The sequence below is a fragment of the Mirounga angustirostris genome, unplaced genomic scaffold, assembly GCF_029215605.1.
Source record: "Mirounga angustirostris isolate CCGP_5_RB_7025 unplaced genomic scaffold, mMirAng1.0.hap1 SCAF_6, whole genome shotgun sequence".
NCBI classification, from domain to species: Eukaryota; Metazoa; Chordata; class Mammalia; order Carnivora; family Phocidae; genus Mirounga; species Mirounga angustirostris.
This window is the reverse complement of record NW_026991714.1, coordinates 27,791,528-27,809,867: the sequence shown is the minus strand read 5'-3', so window position 1 is coordinate 27,809,867 and position 18,340 is coordinate 27,791,528. Positions and strand designations below refer to the sequence as shown.

General features: G+C 39.2%; 1 protein-coding gene across 9 annotated transcripts in view; it reads left to right on the top strand.

Moving 5' to 3' along the window:
- The first annotated feature begins 890 nt into the window (after positions 1-890).
- Positions 891-18,340, top strand: part of PPP1R12B (protein phosphatase 1 regulatory subunit 12B) — a 209,834-nt gene continuing 192,384 nt past the window's right edge. For all 9 annotated transcript variants that reach the window (XR_010412229.1, XR_006791158.3, XM_045877023.3 and 6 more), the window contains exon 1: positions 891-1,327. Coding sequence is in view for 7 of the 9 variants with exons in the window: in XM_045877023.3 (XP_045732979.1) it covers positions 1,037-1,327 (291 nt within the window). In the remaining 2 variants the exon portion in view is untranslated. The remainder of the gene's footprint in view (positions 1,328-18,340) is intronic.

The window sequence follows — 18,340 nt, the reverse complement described above, 5'->3', positions numbered from 1 at the left end:
CAAAAGACAAGGCATCCACTCTGTCTCCTAAGAATTTAAGATCCATGAAAAGGGTAGAGAAGGAGGAGGGAGAAAGAAGGGAAATTAGTGTTTAATTAGTATAGGAGTGAGCTGATTTGTGCCAAGTATAGTACTAGGTAGCCTTGCATGTATTATTTAATCCACAGGACTATTCTGTGAGGTATTACTATTCTCACTTTACAAATCAGGAAACAGACTTAGGGAAATCAAGTAACTTCTTTAGGGATGTGAATTCAGTTTGAATTGAAAGCTTTTATATTCTTTCCACTATCGTTGGATGCATCCTTTCCTGGACTTTTTAGGGCCTAAAATATACGTGACTCGTTGAAAGAATTTATGTATAATATGGGACGCAGTATATGTATCCATGCTCCTCCTCCCCATGCACCTTTACATTTACTGTGATTAATACACGGTTATGTATTATACGTGGTATTATAAATAAGATTTAGATTTAGAACCAGGGCGTAGATTTGAGTTTTTCGAGTACTTTATGTCTAGTTTTCCCCAATAGAAAATAGGGATAATTACTGCCTCTTTTCCACTGCAAAGGACTGATGTGATAATTAGGGAGCCAAGATTAGACAGCAGTCACAACAGGAATAAACTACAATTCCCGAAATGCTCGAAGAGGCTGACGCCGGGCGGGGACACAGTTCCAGCTTTAGGGCAAAGGTGACCCCTCTGGGTCCGGCGGCGAAGTAGGGAGCAGCCGGTCCTCGCCTCTTCCCTGATGCATCCAGGGATTTGTAGTTCCCTCAAGGCCATGATCTGCCCCTAAGGCCCGTCTCTCACTACGAGTCCCGTGATGACCCGAGGCGCGGGCAGCGCCTGCGTGTTGAAGCCGAGGGATCGTGCGGGCGGTGCTACTGGCGGGAGGAGTAAAGATGGCGGTGCGGGGGTCTCCGCCTTCTGCTCCCGGCTGAAGCGCTCCGAGAGAAGCTGCAGCGGCAACTGGGGCAGCAATAGCAATCCAGGGGTGGTAGTTTCAGCAGCAGCTGCTGAGGCCGGAGCAATGGCGGAGCTAGAGCACCTGGGCGGGAAGCGGGCAGAGTCCGCGCGAATGCGGCGGGCTGAGCAGCTTCGGCGCTGGCGGGGCTCGCTGACAGAGCAGGAACCCGCGGAGCGACGAGGCGCGGGGCGGCAGCCGCAGACTCGTCGCGGGAGCCCTAGGGTCCGCTTCGAGGACGGTGCTGTTTTCCTGGCCGCTTGCTCTAGCGGGGACACCGACGAGGTGAAAAAGCTTCTGGCCAGAGGTGCCGACATCAACACGGTCAACGTGGACGGCTTGACAGCCCTGCACCAGGTAGCTCCCTTTTCAGTCTTACAGGCGTCCAGTCTCCTATAGATGAGCCTGTGACCCCTGCGGGCCGCCCACGGGGAGTGTTAGTGTCACCGCCGAGCCCTCTTGCACGGACACTGGTCCTCTGGGGCTAGTCGGTTTCATTCTCGCACGGCTTCCCCCACTAATCAAGTCTTTTTCCGACCCCAGGGTCTCCACCTGAAGGAGTAGCGTCACCCCGCTGCCTGGTCAGTGTTTGTATTTCCCTCTACCTACTTGAGTTGTCATGGTTACTGATGATTTGGTCCCTGGTGTTATCCCTATAGATTAGTCATCTTCACTCTGTCTAGTTGGTGTGCATGTACACCATGTCACTCGTATAAGCATAGTCAATGTCATTTGTCTGATGCCTTTTCAAAAAATTCAGTTTTCTGTTTGTGTGACCCTATTACAGAGTATCTTAGAGCACTCAGAGAGTAAACCCCTATATTGGGTTAAGGCAAGCAAATCTTCTGAAACCACACCTCCTGTTTTGCTGGTTTGTAATGATTCATAAACAGTTTGTGTCTCCTACAGGCTCCTAGAACACCCCTGACCTCATTGTTATGGGTATCTGCTTAGGAGTATTACCTCCCTGAGAGCTTCCTATGGAGAACCAATCTACTGAATCACTTACGTTTATTTGATACTTGTGGAATAGTCTTTTTTTTCTTTTTTCTTTCTTTTTTTTTTTTTTTTAAGATTTTTTATTTATTTATTTGAGAGAGAGAGAATGAGAGACAGAGAGCATGAGAGGGGGGAAGGTCGGAGGGAGAAGCAGACTCCCTGCCGAGCAGGGAGCCCGATGCGGGACCGATCCTGGGACTCCAGGATCATGACCTGAGCCGAAGGCAGTCGCTTAACCAACTGAGCCACCCAGGCGCCCCTTTTTTCTTTTTTCTTAAAGCTTTTTATAAAAATCATATGCCCCATATATAGCTATAGTATATGGGTTGTGGATAACTTAACAGTGGTGTGCTTAGTAATAACACTTTTACTTCTCTCATCTTATGCAAGAGTATTCTTACCTATGCAGGAATGTTCAATATATACTGTCAAAACTAACTCCACCCTCCCTCCCCGAATGGACCTTCATCAGTTATTTTGGTGGGCTGAGAGCTGGACACCCACTCCTAATCTTTCTTATTTTTCTTTTTCTTCTGTGTGTACAAAGTGAATGTTGGCATGAGAATCCACTTCTAAATAATAATTCCATTTTGTGTCATACCACTTCACTGAATGTATTAGCCAGTAGCCTAAAATTATTCCTCACCGTGTTTGTAACCCTTCTCTTTCACATGGAAGAACCTTCTCTTCTTTTCATCCTATTTGTATCTGTTTTTTTTTTTCCTGCTTATAATAGTGCCCCACCTAAGGTAGCAACCAACATTTGTATACTCCTTTGCTGTTTAAAAATTCTTATGTTTGTCTTCCACTATGTGAGTCTCAGCAGTGATTCTTGAAGTAGGTGTGGCAAGTAGTGTTGTAATTCCCATTTTACAGATGAGGAATCTGAAGCTTAGAAATTTGTTACTTGTGCAAGATTAGAAAAGAAATAAGTTGCCCTTAGGCATAGATTTTTCAGACTTAAATTCCAGAGCTTTATATCTCACCTAATAAGGAGCTGAATATAAATAAGACAGATGCTAAGAGGGCCATATTCATTATTTTAAGTTTCTGGACTCTTTGAGAAGGTGAATATTTATTTTTCAAGTATATTTGAGATGTTAAGGGGATTGAGATCTGGTTTCTGGAAGGAACCATTTCTTGGGTTCATTGATGATAGAGAAATAGAATCCAGTTTCTGGTCCATGTGCTTCTTTACTGAATCACTAGTCTATCAAAACACAGTTTTCTTAGTGCAACTCAGTAGCCCTGTTTCTTCTAAGGTGACTGTGCTACCTGAATCTGGTCCTTGCTGTGTATATTTTAATAATGCCCTGAGAAAAGCACCTGCTTTGAGGTCACTCTGGTAGGTCTCGTTTTCATACAAAGTAACCACTTTTCTGATCCCTTCTGAGACTGACCTTCTTGGTGCCTTTCCTTCTATCTTAACTACCATCCCAGATTGTGAAGTACAACTTCTCACTTTATATGCTCTTCACATTCAGTAATCTCTTGAAATAGGAGAGGAAGGAGATGACAGCTATGAGGTTTTTAACAACAACGACACCAGCATAGGCAATATAGGCATTCGTCCCTGTTTATGGACCTGGCAATGAGTTGAATTGAATAGGTATACTCAGTATGAGACAAATTCAGCCAAAGATTAAGCTGCTTGAAGATCTGAAGCCAAACAAACCTTCTGTTGAGAAACTATCTCTTTGTTTTAATCAAGACAAGGGACCTTTATTGGCTCAGGAACTCTTTTACAAGTCAGTTTCCGTGGAGTGACAGTATGTCCCTCCATGCTCTGAAGAGCTCTTAAGGTACGTAAAAGGTTATATTCAGAATGTGAGACTGGAGCGGCCAGTAGCTGAACAATTTACTTTGTGACTGATTGTCCTTCTGTGAAATGGAGAGTGGTACAATTATCTGAATTGTTTCATTAAAATATCCATCTGTTATATAAGCACAGTATGAATTATCCGGAGAATTGCTTTCTTTCTCCCTTTTGTTTGGCCACAGCCTCTTGACCAACTGTGAATTACCATCTTGGCATGTTGGAAGAAACCCCCAGGTGATATTGGTGGTTGATTTTTCTCCTCCTCTGCCAACAAGGTCACAGTAAATGATTTATACTTCAGGTTGTGGTGCCTTGATGCTGCTTTTGACTTAGAGACCTTTCTTTCTTGGCAGACTTTGCTTAGGCCACGAGGTGCTTGAGTCAATGATAAGCTCCAGGGGGCCTATTAATAATACTTGAAATAGACTGAGGTAAGAAATATCTCGAAGGTTAGACCTTCTCTGATGAAAGCCTTGGAAACTGATGCAGACTAACCCAACTTGGGTGAATAAATTGTATATGCCCTTAGTATCCCAGAGTTACCAATGAAAATTAGGCATTACTCTGATTATATAACCCTTGAAAGTATTTGTTTGCTCACAGAGGAATTCCCATTTACTTTGTGAATATACACTATAAGTCATGATGTATGGGTTAATAATTCTGTGTGGGGTGGTACTTCTTGAAATTTCGTTTGTTTTTATTTATTTATTTTGCAAGGTTGATTGTTATCACCTATTTTGGTGTTCTTAGTATTAAAATCTTGGCTGCTCTGGGTGTAGATATAGGCTCTTAAAACTATATCTACCAAATCATTGGTCTACTGTAAGAGGCAAGTTCTTGCTTTCAGAAAGGAGATTTTCTGGGATTTGTTAGAATGAGTGCCTGCATATTTCTTCAAAATATGTTTTATTGGCGCTTGTATCTGTGTTGGGTGTAGTGGATACTAATGTCAGTCCACACAGAGATGAGGATGATTCTGTACTTGACTCAGAAACTCAGGTCAGTTTTGTAATGGTCTCAGAGTCCAAGTTTGGACCCTCAGGGACACCCCAGACTGGAAATTCAACTCCTCGTATTTTCTGTTATTATACAGCTACCTCCATCTGACCCTGTAGCTTCAGGGAGATTAAAATGATCTATTTCTCTGGAAGACAGAAACAGATGAGGGAAGGAGGAAAGGCAGAGCCATTTATATTCACAGTGAGACAGAGTAAGACAGAAGACGACTAGGATGATAGTGTGTTCAGTTCAGTACAAAATAGTATGTATATGTGCCAACAGGTATGGTGAAATAAAACTTGTATTCTTTGTAGTTTTTTTTTTAAGGAATCTCTATGCCCAGTGTGGGCCTCAAACCCATAACCGTGAGATCAAGAGTCACATGCTCCATCTACTGAGCCAGCCAGGTGCCCCTAAAACTTATATTCTTAACCCTTTCTCTTTTATTCCAAGTTTTATTCCAACTTATTTCTCTTATAGTTCCACCTGTGAAATGACTTTGCCTTACCCTGTGTATATTGATGAATTCTGCTCAGTGTCAGGACCCAAGGCAATATGGGATTAAGAAAATCCTGTTGGCTTCTTCATTATTGTGAATCTAGAATAGTCATCCTGAGTCATTTTAGTAGTTTGCCTCTTCAGATTGGTTGATATGATGCATCAGACTATGTTGGGCACCTGGCTCCTTGCCTTATGAGTGTTAGTCCCAAGTTTCCATGCCATAGTGCACCTCAAAGCCAGATTTGAAAAATAAGCTTATTTTTATGGTGAGGTGTTTTTTTGTTTGTTTTGTTTTGTTTTTGAGTACAGATGCAAGTTACTTTTATTTGTTCCCTAGCCAAATTTTTGTTGCCTATTCTTAAAGTCCTGTAGAGTAACCGTATACTATCATTTGGGCTTATAGAATCTTCTCTGTATTTTTAAATAGGCAAGCTGTCAGTGTGTTTGGTTTAAGCATAATTCTGCTAAAGGTAGAAGGTTGGACAGGTCTTGTTGGTAAATTAAAATTAAGTCATTGCTTGCTTATTTTTAAGTATTTTTAAAGTATACTTTATAGGGATGCTTGGGTGGCTCAGTTGGTTAAGCGTCTGCCTTCGGCACAGGTCATGATCGCAGGGTCCTGGGATCGAGCCCGGCATCAGGCTCCCTGCTCAGCGGGGAGTCTGCTTCTCCATCTCCCTCTGCATGCTCCCCCTTGCTTGTGCTTGCTTTCTCTCTCTCTGTCAAATAAATAAATTCTTAAAAAAAAAAGGATACTTTATACGCAGTAAAATTCACCTGTTTAGCACGTAGGGTTCTGTGAGTTGTGACAGATACGTGCAGTTGTGTAGCCACTACCACAATCAACATATAGAATATTATCATTATCTCCAAGATTTCTTTGTGCTCCTTGGAGCCAACTCCTCCTCCCACCCCTAGCCCCTGGCAGCCATTCATCAATGTTCTGTTCCCATAACCACAATGCCATATAGATGAATCATACAGCATGAAGCCTTCTGAATCTGGCTGCTTTCATTTGCTGTAATGCACTGACATTCATCCATTTTGTTGCATGTGTCAGTAGCTCACTGGTCTTTATTGCTGAGTGTATTCCAGCATCTGGAAGTACTACAGTTTGTTTATCCACTCACCAGTTGAAGGACATTTGGATTATTTCCAGTTTTTGGTAATAATGAATAAAGCTGCTAGAAACATTTGTGTACACGTTGTTGTGTGAACATGTTTCATTTTACTTTGGTCAAATTCCTAGCAGTGGGATAACTGAGTCCTGTGGCAATGAGTGTTTCATATATTTTTTAAAGGTTTTATTTATTTACTTGAGAGCGAGCGAGAGAGCAGGGGGAGGAGCAGAGGGAGAGGGACATGCAGACTGTGCTGAGCGCAGAGCCGGGGCGGGGCTCCGTCCCATGACCCTGAGATCATGACCTGAGTTGGATGCTTAACTCACTGAGCCACCCAAGCGCCCCAATGAATGCTTAACTTTAAAAGAAACTGCCAAACTGTTTCCCAAAGTGGCTCTACCATTTTGCATTCCACCTAGCAATGTATGAGTTCTAGTTGCTTTGCATCCTTACCAGTACTCGGGATTATCATTTTATTTAAGCTGTTCTCATGGTTACATCGTGATAAGTTGTTTTTTAAGACAGTAGTAAGAAGAGTAGTAACAGCAGCCTTAGTAGTTATAGTAGTAGTAATTGTAGCTCTCACTTATGTGGTATTTACTCTGAGCCAAGGACTCTTCTAAGTTCTTTTAATATATTAACTTGTGTGTAATACTCAAAACAACTCATGAGTGAGGTACTTTTATTATTGTCTGGATTTTATAGAGATAGGGAAACTGAGACACTGCTCAAGGTCACACAGATAATAACTGGCAGAGCTAGAATTTAAGTCCAGGCAGTCTGACTGGAGAGTCCACGTTCTTAACTTTATATTGCCTCTTACTAGACTAAATTGCCTTTCATTCTAAAAAAGATTAGAAAATGACATTATAAAAAAAGTTGAAATTAATTTAAAATCAGGCTACTCAGAGATATATGCTACTAAAATTTAGTGTATTCCTTTCAGGTTTTTTTTTTTTAACATTATATTGAGTTCATATGTATGTGTTTAGCTGCATATTTACAAAGTTGGTATCATATACTGTCTCCCGATTTTTTCACTTAACTTTCCTTGTAATTGTTTTCTTATATCATTAAATATGCTTTGAAAGTAAAGTTTTTGATGTTTGAATAGTATGTCATCATTTGGATATGCTTTACTATATATCTTCCTTGTTAGAGGTTTTATTAGGTTGTTAATTTACTGCTAATATTGAATGCCTAATAATTGTAAGTCGGTGCTAAAGTGTATGTTTGTTGATAGGTATAGTTTCTGCCCTCAAGAAATTCACAGTCTGGTTTGGAGACAGATAAATAAAAAACAATTACTTTTAGAGTGATAATTTCTATGATAACAGGGAAAGATGCACTCCTAAGTTGAGGGTCGTAGGAAGACAGTCTATGATGATGGAGCAGTGTGGGCAGAGAGATAGGAAGAAGTATGGTATGCAGGCAGAGGGGACACAAGGCGGGGATCCCTAATGGATGCGTTTGGAGGGTTAGGGAAGGGGTGAGGATAGCATCCTAGAAGACTTTGAACATCAAACAGCAGACCAAGAATTTTTGATGGAGTCCTTAGCAGAAGAATTTTGTGGGTTTGAGCAGGGAGGTGAACCCAACCAAAGCAACATTAAGGAATATGAAGCTGTATTTGGATTTCAGAGTGAATGGAAAGACACAGATGAAAGAACCAGCTGAGAGAATGCAGATGAGAAAGGAAAGTATAATACAGTTCTAGCCTGTGAGTCTGAAAGAATTTTGTTATTCAGATGGATATAGGAGTCAGTCCAATTTTGGACGAGGAGCTCTGAAGACATCCAAGTAGAAATATCCTGTAGGCATCTATGATTCAAGGCTAATCCTCACCTCTCTATCTAGGCTTCAGTTTCCTCATATTTAAAATGTGAGAGTTGGATATTAACATAAAGGTGAGAGTTGAAGCAATGAATGTGGAGGAGGAGAGGAGGAAATATAAAAGAGAAGAACAAAAAACACAATTGTAAAATTGTGTATTTACGAGAGTAAATTGGCTGTACAAGGAGAGAGAGACTTTCTTTATAGGCATCTGACCTAATAAGGGAGATGATAGGAAGAGAAGAGTGCCCATTACAAGTGCAACAGTTTTGGGCAGTCAACTGTAGGCAAATGATGTGCTTATCTTAGAAAATGGAAGTGACATTTGGAATATTCATATGGAGGTTGGGTTGGCTGACCTGTGTTGTGCTCTTGGAGGCAGAGGAGAGATCTGCCCTTCTAATTGAACATGAATTTTACAGTAGAGTATATGGTTTTATGAACTATGTTTTATTTATATGGGGCATTTCGTGGGAAACAGGTTTACTTTCTTTTTGTTTCTCTGCAACATTTTTGCCAGGTTTCTTAGTTAGCTGTTTTTTTAATTTTATTTATTTATTTATTTATAAAGATTTTATTTATTCATTTGACAGAGAGAGAGACAGCTAGAGAGGGAACACAAGCAGGGGCAGTGGGAGAGGGAGAAGCAGGCTTCCCGCCGAGCAGGGAGCCCAATGTGGGGCTCGATCCCAGGACCCTGGGATCATGACCTGAGCCGAAGGCAGACGCTTAACAACTGAGCCACCCAGGCGCCCCTAGTTAGCTGTTTTTATTCATTTACTTATTTTTTAAGTCAACTGGCCTAGCTATGAGATATGACTGCAAAGTGCCAACGCAGATTGTATTTGGGTCTTTTGGATGTGTTACATGATCACGCCTCTTGTATTGATTTTCCTCCCCATGTTTAGATTGTTTCCCTTTGACAGTAAATAGCATGAAAAATGAGGTCAAGAGAATAACTTACCTCATTATAAATTGCCAGAGGTAATGGAAAATGATTTGAAGGATGACTGGGCTGTGTTCCATCTGTTGAGTCACTTCACCTGTTGGAGAGCTTCTGCAGCACCCAGACCCAAGTGAGAAGGCCCCCCCATGTCTCACCAAGTGCCATACTGGGCTATTATCAGGAGAATGTTACTGTTGGAACTCTTGAGTGCTTAGTAGATTTTTAAAATAGGCAACATATTTTTGACTGGTATCCGTTTTCAGGTGAGAGTAGAGACTTCTTTGCCTTGTTTGTTCTTTTTGTGCTTTAGCAGGATCACCAAGGCTCAAAGGTTTTTATAGGGGAATAATTTTAAAATATAATGATTTTTATCTCTCTGTTTCTAGTCAGTATCTAAATTATTATTAAGAAGGCTCTTAACCTTCATTTTTTTAAATATCAAGAAAAGAGAAAATTCCTGTTCTTCTCATAATGCACTTCTGTGGTTGGATCTTTAAAAATTTGAATGATCCTTTATTAATTATTTTTGGCCAGATATTTATTGGGTACTTCCTAGATGCCAGATCTTTTAGTAGATGCTGGGATACAACGATGGCAGAGTCCCTGCCCTTAGGGATTTTGCAGTTATTGGGAAACTCATAGTTTTAAAGATAGAATCTGGTTCATATTGCTCCCATTTAGCATTGAATCCATTTCCTATTATCCTCTTCATAGTAAAAGTGAAAAAAGGATATTGATCATTATCTGTAATTTGCCTTTGTATATTTTTAGATTATCAACTCTTGGTCCTCAGCCTTGTGTAATTCAGTCCTTAGCCTCCTCTAATCTAATGAACATGACCATTCGTTTAATTTAAGATCAGTTTCCAAATCATTAATCATTTGCTATCTCTCCTGTGGATTTTTAAGCTCACCAGCTCTCTTTGGACTCAGTGATAAGAGTCAGTAATGGCTTCAGCCCTGGGGACCACCTCTAGGGTAAAAAGACTATTACAGGGCCACTTGAAAGTAGAGTTGTAGGACTAGCCATTATGTATTTGTTTTGTTATAGGATTATCAAAATCAGGACATTATAGCAAAAAGAACATTAGAGGACATCTGATCCACCTCTGTCACTTTACAAATGAGAAATCTGAGTTCTAGAAAGAAGCTAAAAGAATGCCATAAGCATGTAACAGAAATAAAATATAATGAAATGTTTTATTTATAAAATGATCCAGTTTCTGCTTGATATTCTTTTCTATGAAAGATAAGTCTGGGAAAAAGTAAAATATTCTCTAAATTCTTTTAAGAACTTTTGAAGAAGGATGATACCCTGTAGTTGTATTTTTCTTTTGCAAACTTCAATATAATAGAATCCTCATGCTATAATTATTCACATTTCAAGAGAATTAATCTTAGAGTTCTTTTAAAGTATTGGTTTCACATTTAATTTAGTCATCTCTATATTTACTGATAAGTAACATCATAGCATTAAAGCAAAATTATATAAAAGAAAAAACCAATTCATTAGTACAGATAACACCCTAACACATGGACTGTTTTCATTTTTTTGTTCTTTCCCAGGCTATTAATTTTTTTTTTAAAGATTTTATTTATTTATTCATGAGAGACAGAGAGAGAGAGAGGCAGAGGGAGAAGCAGGCTCCCAAGGAGCAGGGAGCCCGATGTGGGACTCGATCCCAGGACCCTGGGATCATGACCTGAGCCGAAGGCAGACGCTTAACCATCTGAGCCACCCAGGCGCCCTCCCAGGCTATTAATTTTTACAAATGTTTTAACATGGTAGAAATAACAGTGTATCATGATTATAGCAAGTACTGTTTACTGAGTGCCCACTGTGTACCATGTGTTGCACCATGCATTTTGCTTTTAAAATTATTTTTACATCAACAACTCTACCAAGTAAGTGGTATTATTTCATTTAATAATAAGGAAGTAGAATCAGAGAAGGCAATTTGCCCTTACCTACGTCTCATTGAATCTAGGTCTGTCTTACTCAGAAGCTTCAAGTTTTCTGCCTAGGTTTTGCTGCTTTTCTTTTCTCTTTTTTTGAAGATTGTTTTTGAGGGATAGAGAAAGAGAGAGCATGCGCATGAGAGCGCATGAGCAGGGGGAGGGGCAGAGGAGCAAGGTGAGTGCCGGCTGAGCGCGGAGCTCACCGCAGGACTCCGAGATCACATCCTCAGCCCAAGTCAAAAGCTTAACTGACCGATCCCCCTAAGGCGTCCCATGCTGCTTTTCTGACATCCTGGTTCACCTCTCCATTTAGAACTTCTGTTAACTTTGTTTATTTATTTTTTTTAAAGTAGGCTGTATGCTCAACATGGGGCTTGAACTCACCACCCCAAAAGTAAGAGGCACATGTTCCACCAACTGAGCCAGCCAGGCGCCCCTAAACCTTCTGTTTACTTTTAAAAGGCCTCTTAGATCTCTTAGATGCGTACCATTTTGGGGCGAAGGGGGGAGATTTCCTTTTTTGCATTCTATTGCTCCTTTGATTTTTACATTGTCAGAATTCTGTGTCTACTCGGTTAGATGATGCAAGGCTTGCCAACCTCTTTCATGTCATGGCATGTGCAGAAGGTGACATTATTTGTATAGCACACTTGGTAAACTTGGGAGATTTGGGAATTTTGTATAAAAATTCATTGTATTTCCCTAAAATGTCAGGATAAAATCTATTAAAAGTCAGACTTTGGTTAATTGTTAGCATTAAAATCTATTAATAATAAATAGGGGTGCCTGGCTGGCTCAGTTGGTGGAGCATGTGACTCTTGATCTTGGGGTTGTGAGTTCCAGCTCCACCTTGGGTGTAGAGACTACTTAAAAATAAAATCTTTAAAAAAATTTTTTAAAAGGAAAATCACTACTTAAAAAATAAAAAATAAGTAGACCAAGAAGTAGCAATCAAGAAATGAACAAAATGAATTATGTCTTATTTAGAAACACCTAATAATAGCAGATATATTAATGATGATGTTGGTCATGATGATAATTATGACATACCCATCTTCTAGTCAGAAATATTGTGGAAAAACTGGAGCAAATTAAATAGAAAAATAATATATTTTACATGTGCATGCAAAACATAGAACTTCACTAGTGTTAAACAGTGTAGACTAAAATTAAAATACAGGTGAAAATGATTAAATAGGAAGATCAAGGAAAGGGCTATTTTATGGAGTCACTGTAGCAAACTCTCTGGCAATGGAGTTTTATATACCAAAATTATTATTTCTAAATTTAGGAAGTTTATAGAGGTAGCCATACAAATTAAATATAATTTTACCTATTTTAAGTTTTGATTGGTTGCAAAACATTTTTTAATAGTATTAAAAATTTCATTCAAAAGATCTTTGCATCAACCTTGTTAATACATTTGTAGTACAATATATGATTGGGAAGACCTGATAGAAAGCCCTTTAGATCAAACATTTAATAGTTAGCACTCAGTAAATATTGACTATTATTATTATGTTGAGTTACTATAGCAAAATGGTTAAGATTATGGTTAAAATACACCTGGGTTCTAATCCTGGCTTTGCTTCTTACTAAGCTTTATGTAAGCTGTCTGAGCACAGTGCCTGATTCTTAATAGGCACCTAGGTGATTTTTCCATTAGTCTTGAGATGAAGACCAAAATCTTTAATGAGGCCTTGTCGTGACCCACCAGACACTATATGATCTGATCCCCATCACTATTTGATTATCTACCTGAACTCCTTTTTCTTCTTGTTCATTCCACTCCAGCCACACTGGCCTCTTCCCATTTCTGAAAAACTCCAGTTCCTGTTCCTGCTGAGCGACCTTGCATCTATTATCCCTTCTGGCTAGAAGGCTACTTGATCAGATATCCACAAGCCTTGCTTTTTTACTTTCTGCAGATCTTTACTCAAATGTTACCTTTGCAGCGAAGCACTCCCTGGCCACCTGTCTAAAAATTTCAGATGAACTTTTCTCATTTTCTTATTTTTAAAAATTGAGGTATATATTACATTTAGTAAAATGCATAGATCTTAAATATACAGCTTGATGGGTTTTGACAGTGTATACACCATATAGCTATCACCCAAATCAAGAAACAGGACATTTTCATCACCCTTGAAAGTTACATTTGAACTCTTCCCAGGTAATCACTATTGTGATTTCTGTCATTCTAGGTTAGTTTGGCTATTCTTAAAATGGAATAATATGTGCTTCTTTATGTTTGGTTTCTTGAACTGAACTTGTTTTTGAAGTTTATCCATTTTTTGGTGTATCAGTAGTTCATTCTTTTTATGGCTGAGTAGTTATTCCATTTTGTGAATTTTCATAATTAGTTTATCCTCCTGTAGATTGACTTTTGGATTCTTTCTTTCCTTTTCTCTTTTCCTCTTCCTCCTCCTATTATGAGTAAAGCTGCTATGAATATTGTTCTACTGTACAAGCCTTTTTGTAGATATATGTTTTCCTTTCTCTTGAGTAAATACCTAGGGATGAAATTGCTGGGTTATAGAGTATGTGAAATTTTAACTTTATTAATAACTTCAGCTTTCCAATGTGGTTGTACCATTTACGCTACTACTAGTCATGAATGATAGTTCTGTTTGCTCCACTTCTTAATTTTTGGTATTGTCAGTCTTTTTTATTCTTTTTTTTTTTTTTTAAGATTTTATTTATTTATTTGACAGAGAGAGACACAGTGAGAGAGGAGCACAGGCAGGGGGAGTGGAGGGGGGAGAGGCAGGCTTCCCGCCGAGCGGGGAGCCTGATGCGGGGCTCCATCCCAGAACACTGGGATCATGACCTGAGCCGAAGGCAGGCGCTTAACGACTGAGCCACCCAGGCACCCCAGTCTTTTTTATTCTTGTTGTTAGTCTTTTTAATACTAGCCATTCTAGTGTTTATATATTGCTATCTCATTGAGGTTTTTTGTTTTTGATTTTTTAAAAAGATTTTATTTATTTGAGAGAGAGAGCATGGGTGAGGGGGGTGACAAAGGGAGAGGGAGAGAGAAAATCCCAAGCAGACTCCTGGCTGAGCCCAGAGGGCTCAATCCCAGGACCCTGAGATCATGACCTGAGCCAAAATCAAGAGTTGGATGCCCAGCCGACTGAGCCACCCAAGCACCCCCTCACTGAGGTTTTAATTTGGGATGACTAATAATGTTAAACACCTCATGTACTTACTGGTCGTTGGGAATGTGTGCGTGTGTGTGTGTGTGTGTGTGTAGTGTCTGATTTAAATCTTTTGCACTTAAAAATATTTTTTGGTCCTTTTATTATTGATTTGTAGAATTCTTGATGTTTTCTGGATATAAGTCCTTGGTCAGATATGTATTATAAATCTTTTCTATCTATGGCCTCTTTTTCATGTGATCTTTTTGTGTTTTGTTTTCACATTCTTACTTTTTTTTCTAAGATTTTATTTATTTATTTGAGAGAGAAAGAGAGACAGTGAGAGTTGGAACACAAGCAGGAAGAGTGGGAGAGGGAGAAGCAGGCTTCCATGGAGCAGGGAGCCCGATGCGGGGCTCGATCCCAGGACCCTGGGATCATGACCAGAGCCGAAGGCAGAAGCTTAATGACTGAGCCACCCAGGTGCCCCTGTTTTAGCTCTTAATTTGGGTCTTTGATCTATTTTGAGTTAATCCTTTTTATATGGTATGAGGTAAGGGTCCAACTTCACTCTTTTGCATGTGAATATCCAGTTGTTCCGGCACCATTTGTTGCAAAGACTCCAAGGTTTAAACCTTTCTTTGCCAGAACCTCAAACAGTATTGAATTATAATAATGATAGAAGGCATCTTTGTTTTTTTCTTTAATGAGAATATCTCTAGTAGTCCTCGGTTAAATGATGTTTACTGTGTTTTAAATAGCTTCTTTTGATTAACTTAAGGAATTTTCTTGTTTCTGGTTTGTTAAAGTTTTTTTTTTTTTTTCTTTAATACTTGTTTGTTTATTTTAGAGAGAGAGCATGTGCAAATGGGAGAAGGGGCAGAGGGAGGGGGAGAGAATCTCAAGCGGACTCCCCACTGAGCACAGAACCTGACACAGGGCTCAATCTCACAACCCTGAGATCATGACCTGAGCTAAAATCAAGAGTTGGATGCTTAACCAACTGAACCACCCAGGTGCCCCTTGTTAAGGTTTTTAAAAACCTTTATATACTGCAAAATTTAATATACATATAGAAAAGTGTGCATAAAACATAAATGTACAAATTAGTGGATTTTTATAAAGCAAAGGCTTGAATTACCACCACCTTGGTCAAGAAATTAAAGATTTGCTAATGATTTAAAGAACAGGAATGGATATTAATTTTTTTATACTTTTGATGTTAAAACAATTAATAACCTTGGGAAGTTTATTTTTTATTTTTTTAAGATTTTATTTATTTATTTGACAGAGAGAGACAAAGCGAGAGAAGGAACACAAGCAGGTGGAGTGGGAGAGGGAGAAGCAGGCTTCCCGCTGAGCAGGGAGCCCGACTGGGGGCTCGATCCCAGGACCCTGGGATCATGACCCGAGCTGAAGGCAGATGCTTAATGACTGAGCCACCCAGGCACCCCTAACCTTGGGAAGTTTAAAGGGATTATTGGAGTGATACCACACACAGTATCCTTTAAAAGTGTCAGTTATCGGGGCGCCTGGGTGGCTCAGATAGTTAAGCGTCTGCCTTCGGCTCAGGTCATGATCCCAGGGTCCTGGGATCTAGTCCCACATCGGGCTCCCTGCTCCTTGGGAGCCTGCTTCTCTCTCTCTCTCTCTCTCTCTCTCTCTCTCCCTCTCTGTCTCTCATGAATAAATAAATAAAATCTTTAAAAAAAAAAGTGTCAGTTATCAACTATAGCTTTAATTGAGGCACTGAAGCTGCCATTATTTTACATTTCCATGAGGATCTGCTCTTCTCCTGTGCTTTGTAAGTGATATCCATCTGTGTTTCTCATTATCTGTCCTTGGATAGCTCATGGGTACCTCAAACTCAACATATTTTATATGAACTGCTCCTCTTCCTGTGTTTCCTGTCTTAGTAAATGGTACCTCCCTTTACCCAGTTGTTATGTGAAACCTGAGTAACATCTATGACTCCTTCTTTTCTTGATTCATTTATTCGGCAGTGTTTATCTAGCACTTACTGTGAGCTAGATACTTATTAGCACTGAGGATGTAATAAGGAACAAAACAGACATGGTAGTCTCATGAGCTTACATCACCATATTCTGTGGATAGCACCTCCAGAATGTCTCTCAAATCTGTCTGCTTTCATTTGTTCCCCTCACCATTACTGTAGTCCAAGTCATTATCTTTCACCTGGGTTACAGAAATAGTCTGCTGAATAGTTTCCCTGCTTCTACTTTGCCTTTCCCAGCCATTTCCTGTACTTCAGCCAAGAATAGCTGAACATTTTATACTTTCCTTAAAATCCTTCAATGTTTGTCATTGCCCTGTTTTCCAGTCTCACCTTTTGTCATTCCCAACTTTGAATTCTGCACTTCAACATTATTTCATTTACTCAGTCATTTTGTATTCTCTTTTTAGTACATCTCCTTCTACTTCTCCAATGCTTATTGTCTCTCTTTGCTTACCCATTTTTCAGGTCTCAGGTTCGACATCATTATCTCCAAAGAGCCTCCCCATAACTTACCCATACTATGTTTTTTTCCATGTTAGGTACTTCCCTGTGTTTTCCCTTGGTATCTGATAGCATACCTGTCATAGCACTTGTCATATAGTCTTACAGTTTCTCATTTCTTTGGCTGTCTTCCCCTAACCAGACTTCAAGCTCTGGGAGGGCAGGGACTATGCCTACCTTATTTGCCATTGTGTTAACTGTATCTACTACAATATCTATTAAATTTTAGGCATTGGGAATAAATATTTGTTCAGTGAATAAACTAATTAGTGGTAGGGGGTGGTAGCAAGGGAGGAGCAGTGAATTGTTCCAGCCAATAATTTAATGAGAATAATCAGAATTGGAATTAGGGTTCATATTTCACATCTTATAACTTTGTTTGCTTCAAAGTATATGTTTTTTTTCCTTAGTAATTCATTTTCTGTTTTGGATTTTTTTTTAATCACTTAAACTTCGGTTGGTTAGGACTTAGAATTAGGAATCGAATATCGTGTTCTTACATCTTTTGAAGACCAAGAGAACAAGAAGGAGAACATAAACCAGGATTTTGGATGCTAAAAATATTGCAGAATTTAGAGCCTTGACCTTCAGGCAGTGTGTCAGAGTGATGAGTGCAACTGTTAGGAATAAGTGTCTCTGATGTAGAAAGTTTTTGCGAAGTTCAGACCGTTTGCTGTGTCATAAGTATTACAGCTTTGAAATCAGCTGGAAGCAAATCAAAACACTAAATTGAATGGATTGGTAGAAATGCAAGAGTTGTAGTAAGAATGAAACAAACAGATATTTTTAGCATAGTTTGGGGATTGGTGTATAAACGCAGTGTTGTCCATAAAGATTAGAATTGCATCCTTTTAGAAATTACAATGAATTAAATAAAATCAGTATCATTTGATATAAAAATTACACTGGAAGTTGTTATTTGTAGTACAGGAATATGGAAAGGATCTTTAAAGTTTTTTTTCAATGTAATATAAATATTAAATAATGTAATAGGATAATAGACCAAACCAGAGTACATCAGGGACCATTTTCTTCAACCTGGTATCTTTCTTTTTATGGTTGCCAGGAGACTGTTGGTCAAGGACAATAGATACTTCTGTCCACTGCACTGTGCTTAAGGTCTCAGCAGGATAAAAAAAAAGTAAAAGAAACCTTCTCTTCCTTCAAGAACTTTGTTCACTGTTTGGTGAGATAAGACATAGTTACATGAAAAGAAACAACAACAACAAAACTAGGTGTTTAAGGTAGGACAATTATGGAATGATTAGACTGGATAATTAGTATAGAAATTTTGAAGAAATAGAGGTTACTATCAATGGGAAAGGCACTGTTTCTGGCTGGTTGGCCATCTCCTAACTGCTTATTAAACAGATTGACTGTTTTGGAGCAAAGGAGTAATGTGAAAAGAATAGTATTTTAAGTGATTAATGTGATAAAATTCTATTGGATAGATTGATTTGAGGAGGGAGAAACAAAAGATGCACAATAGCTTATGATCATAGCCTCTATGGCAATAGTGAAAGGGGTCGAAGA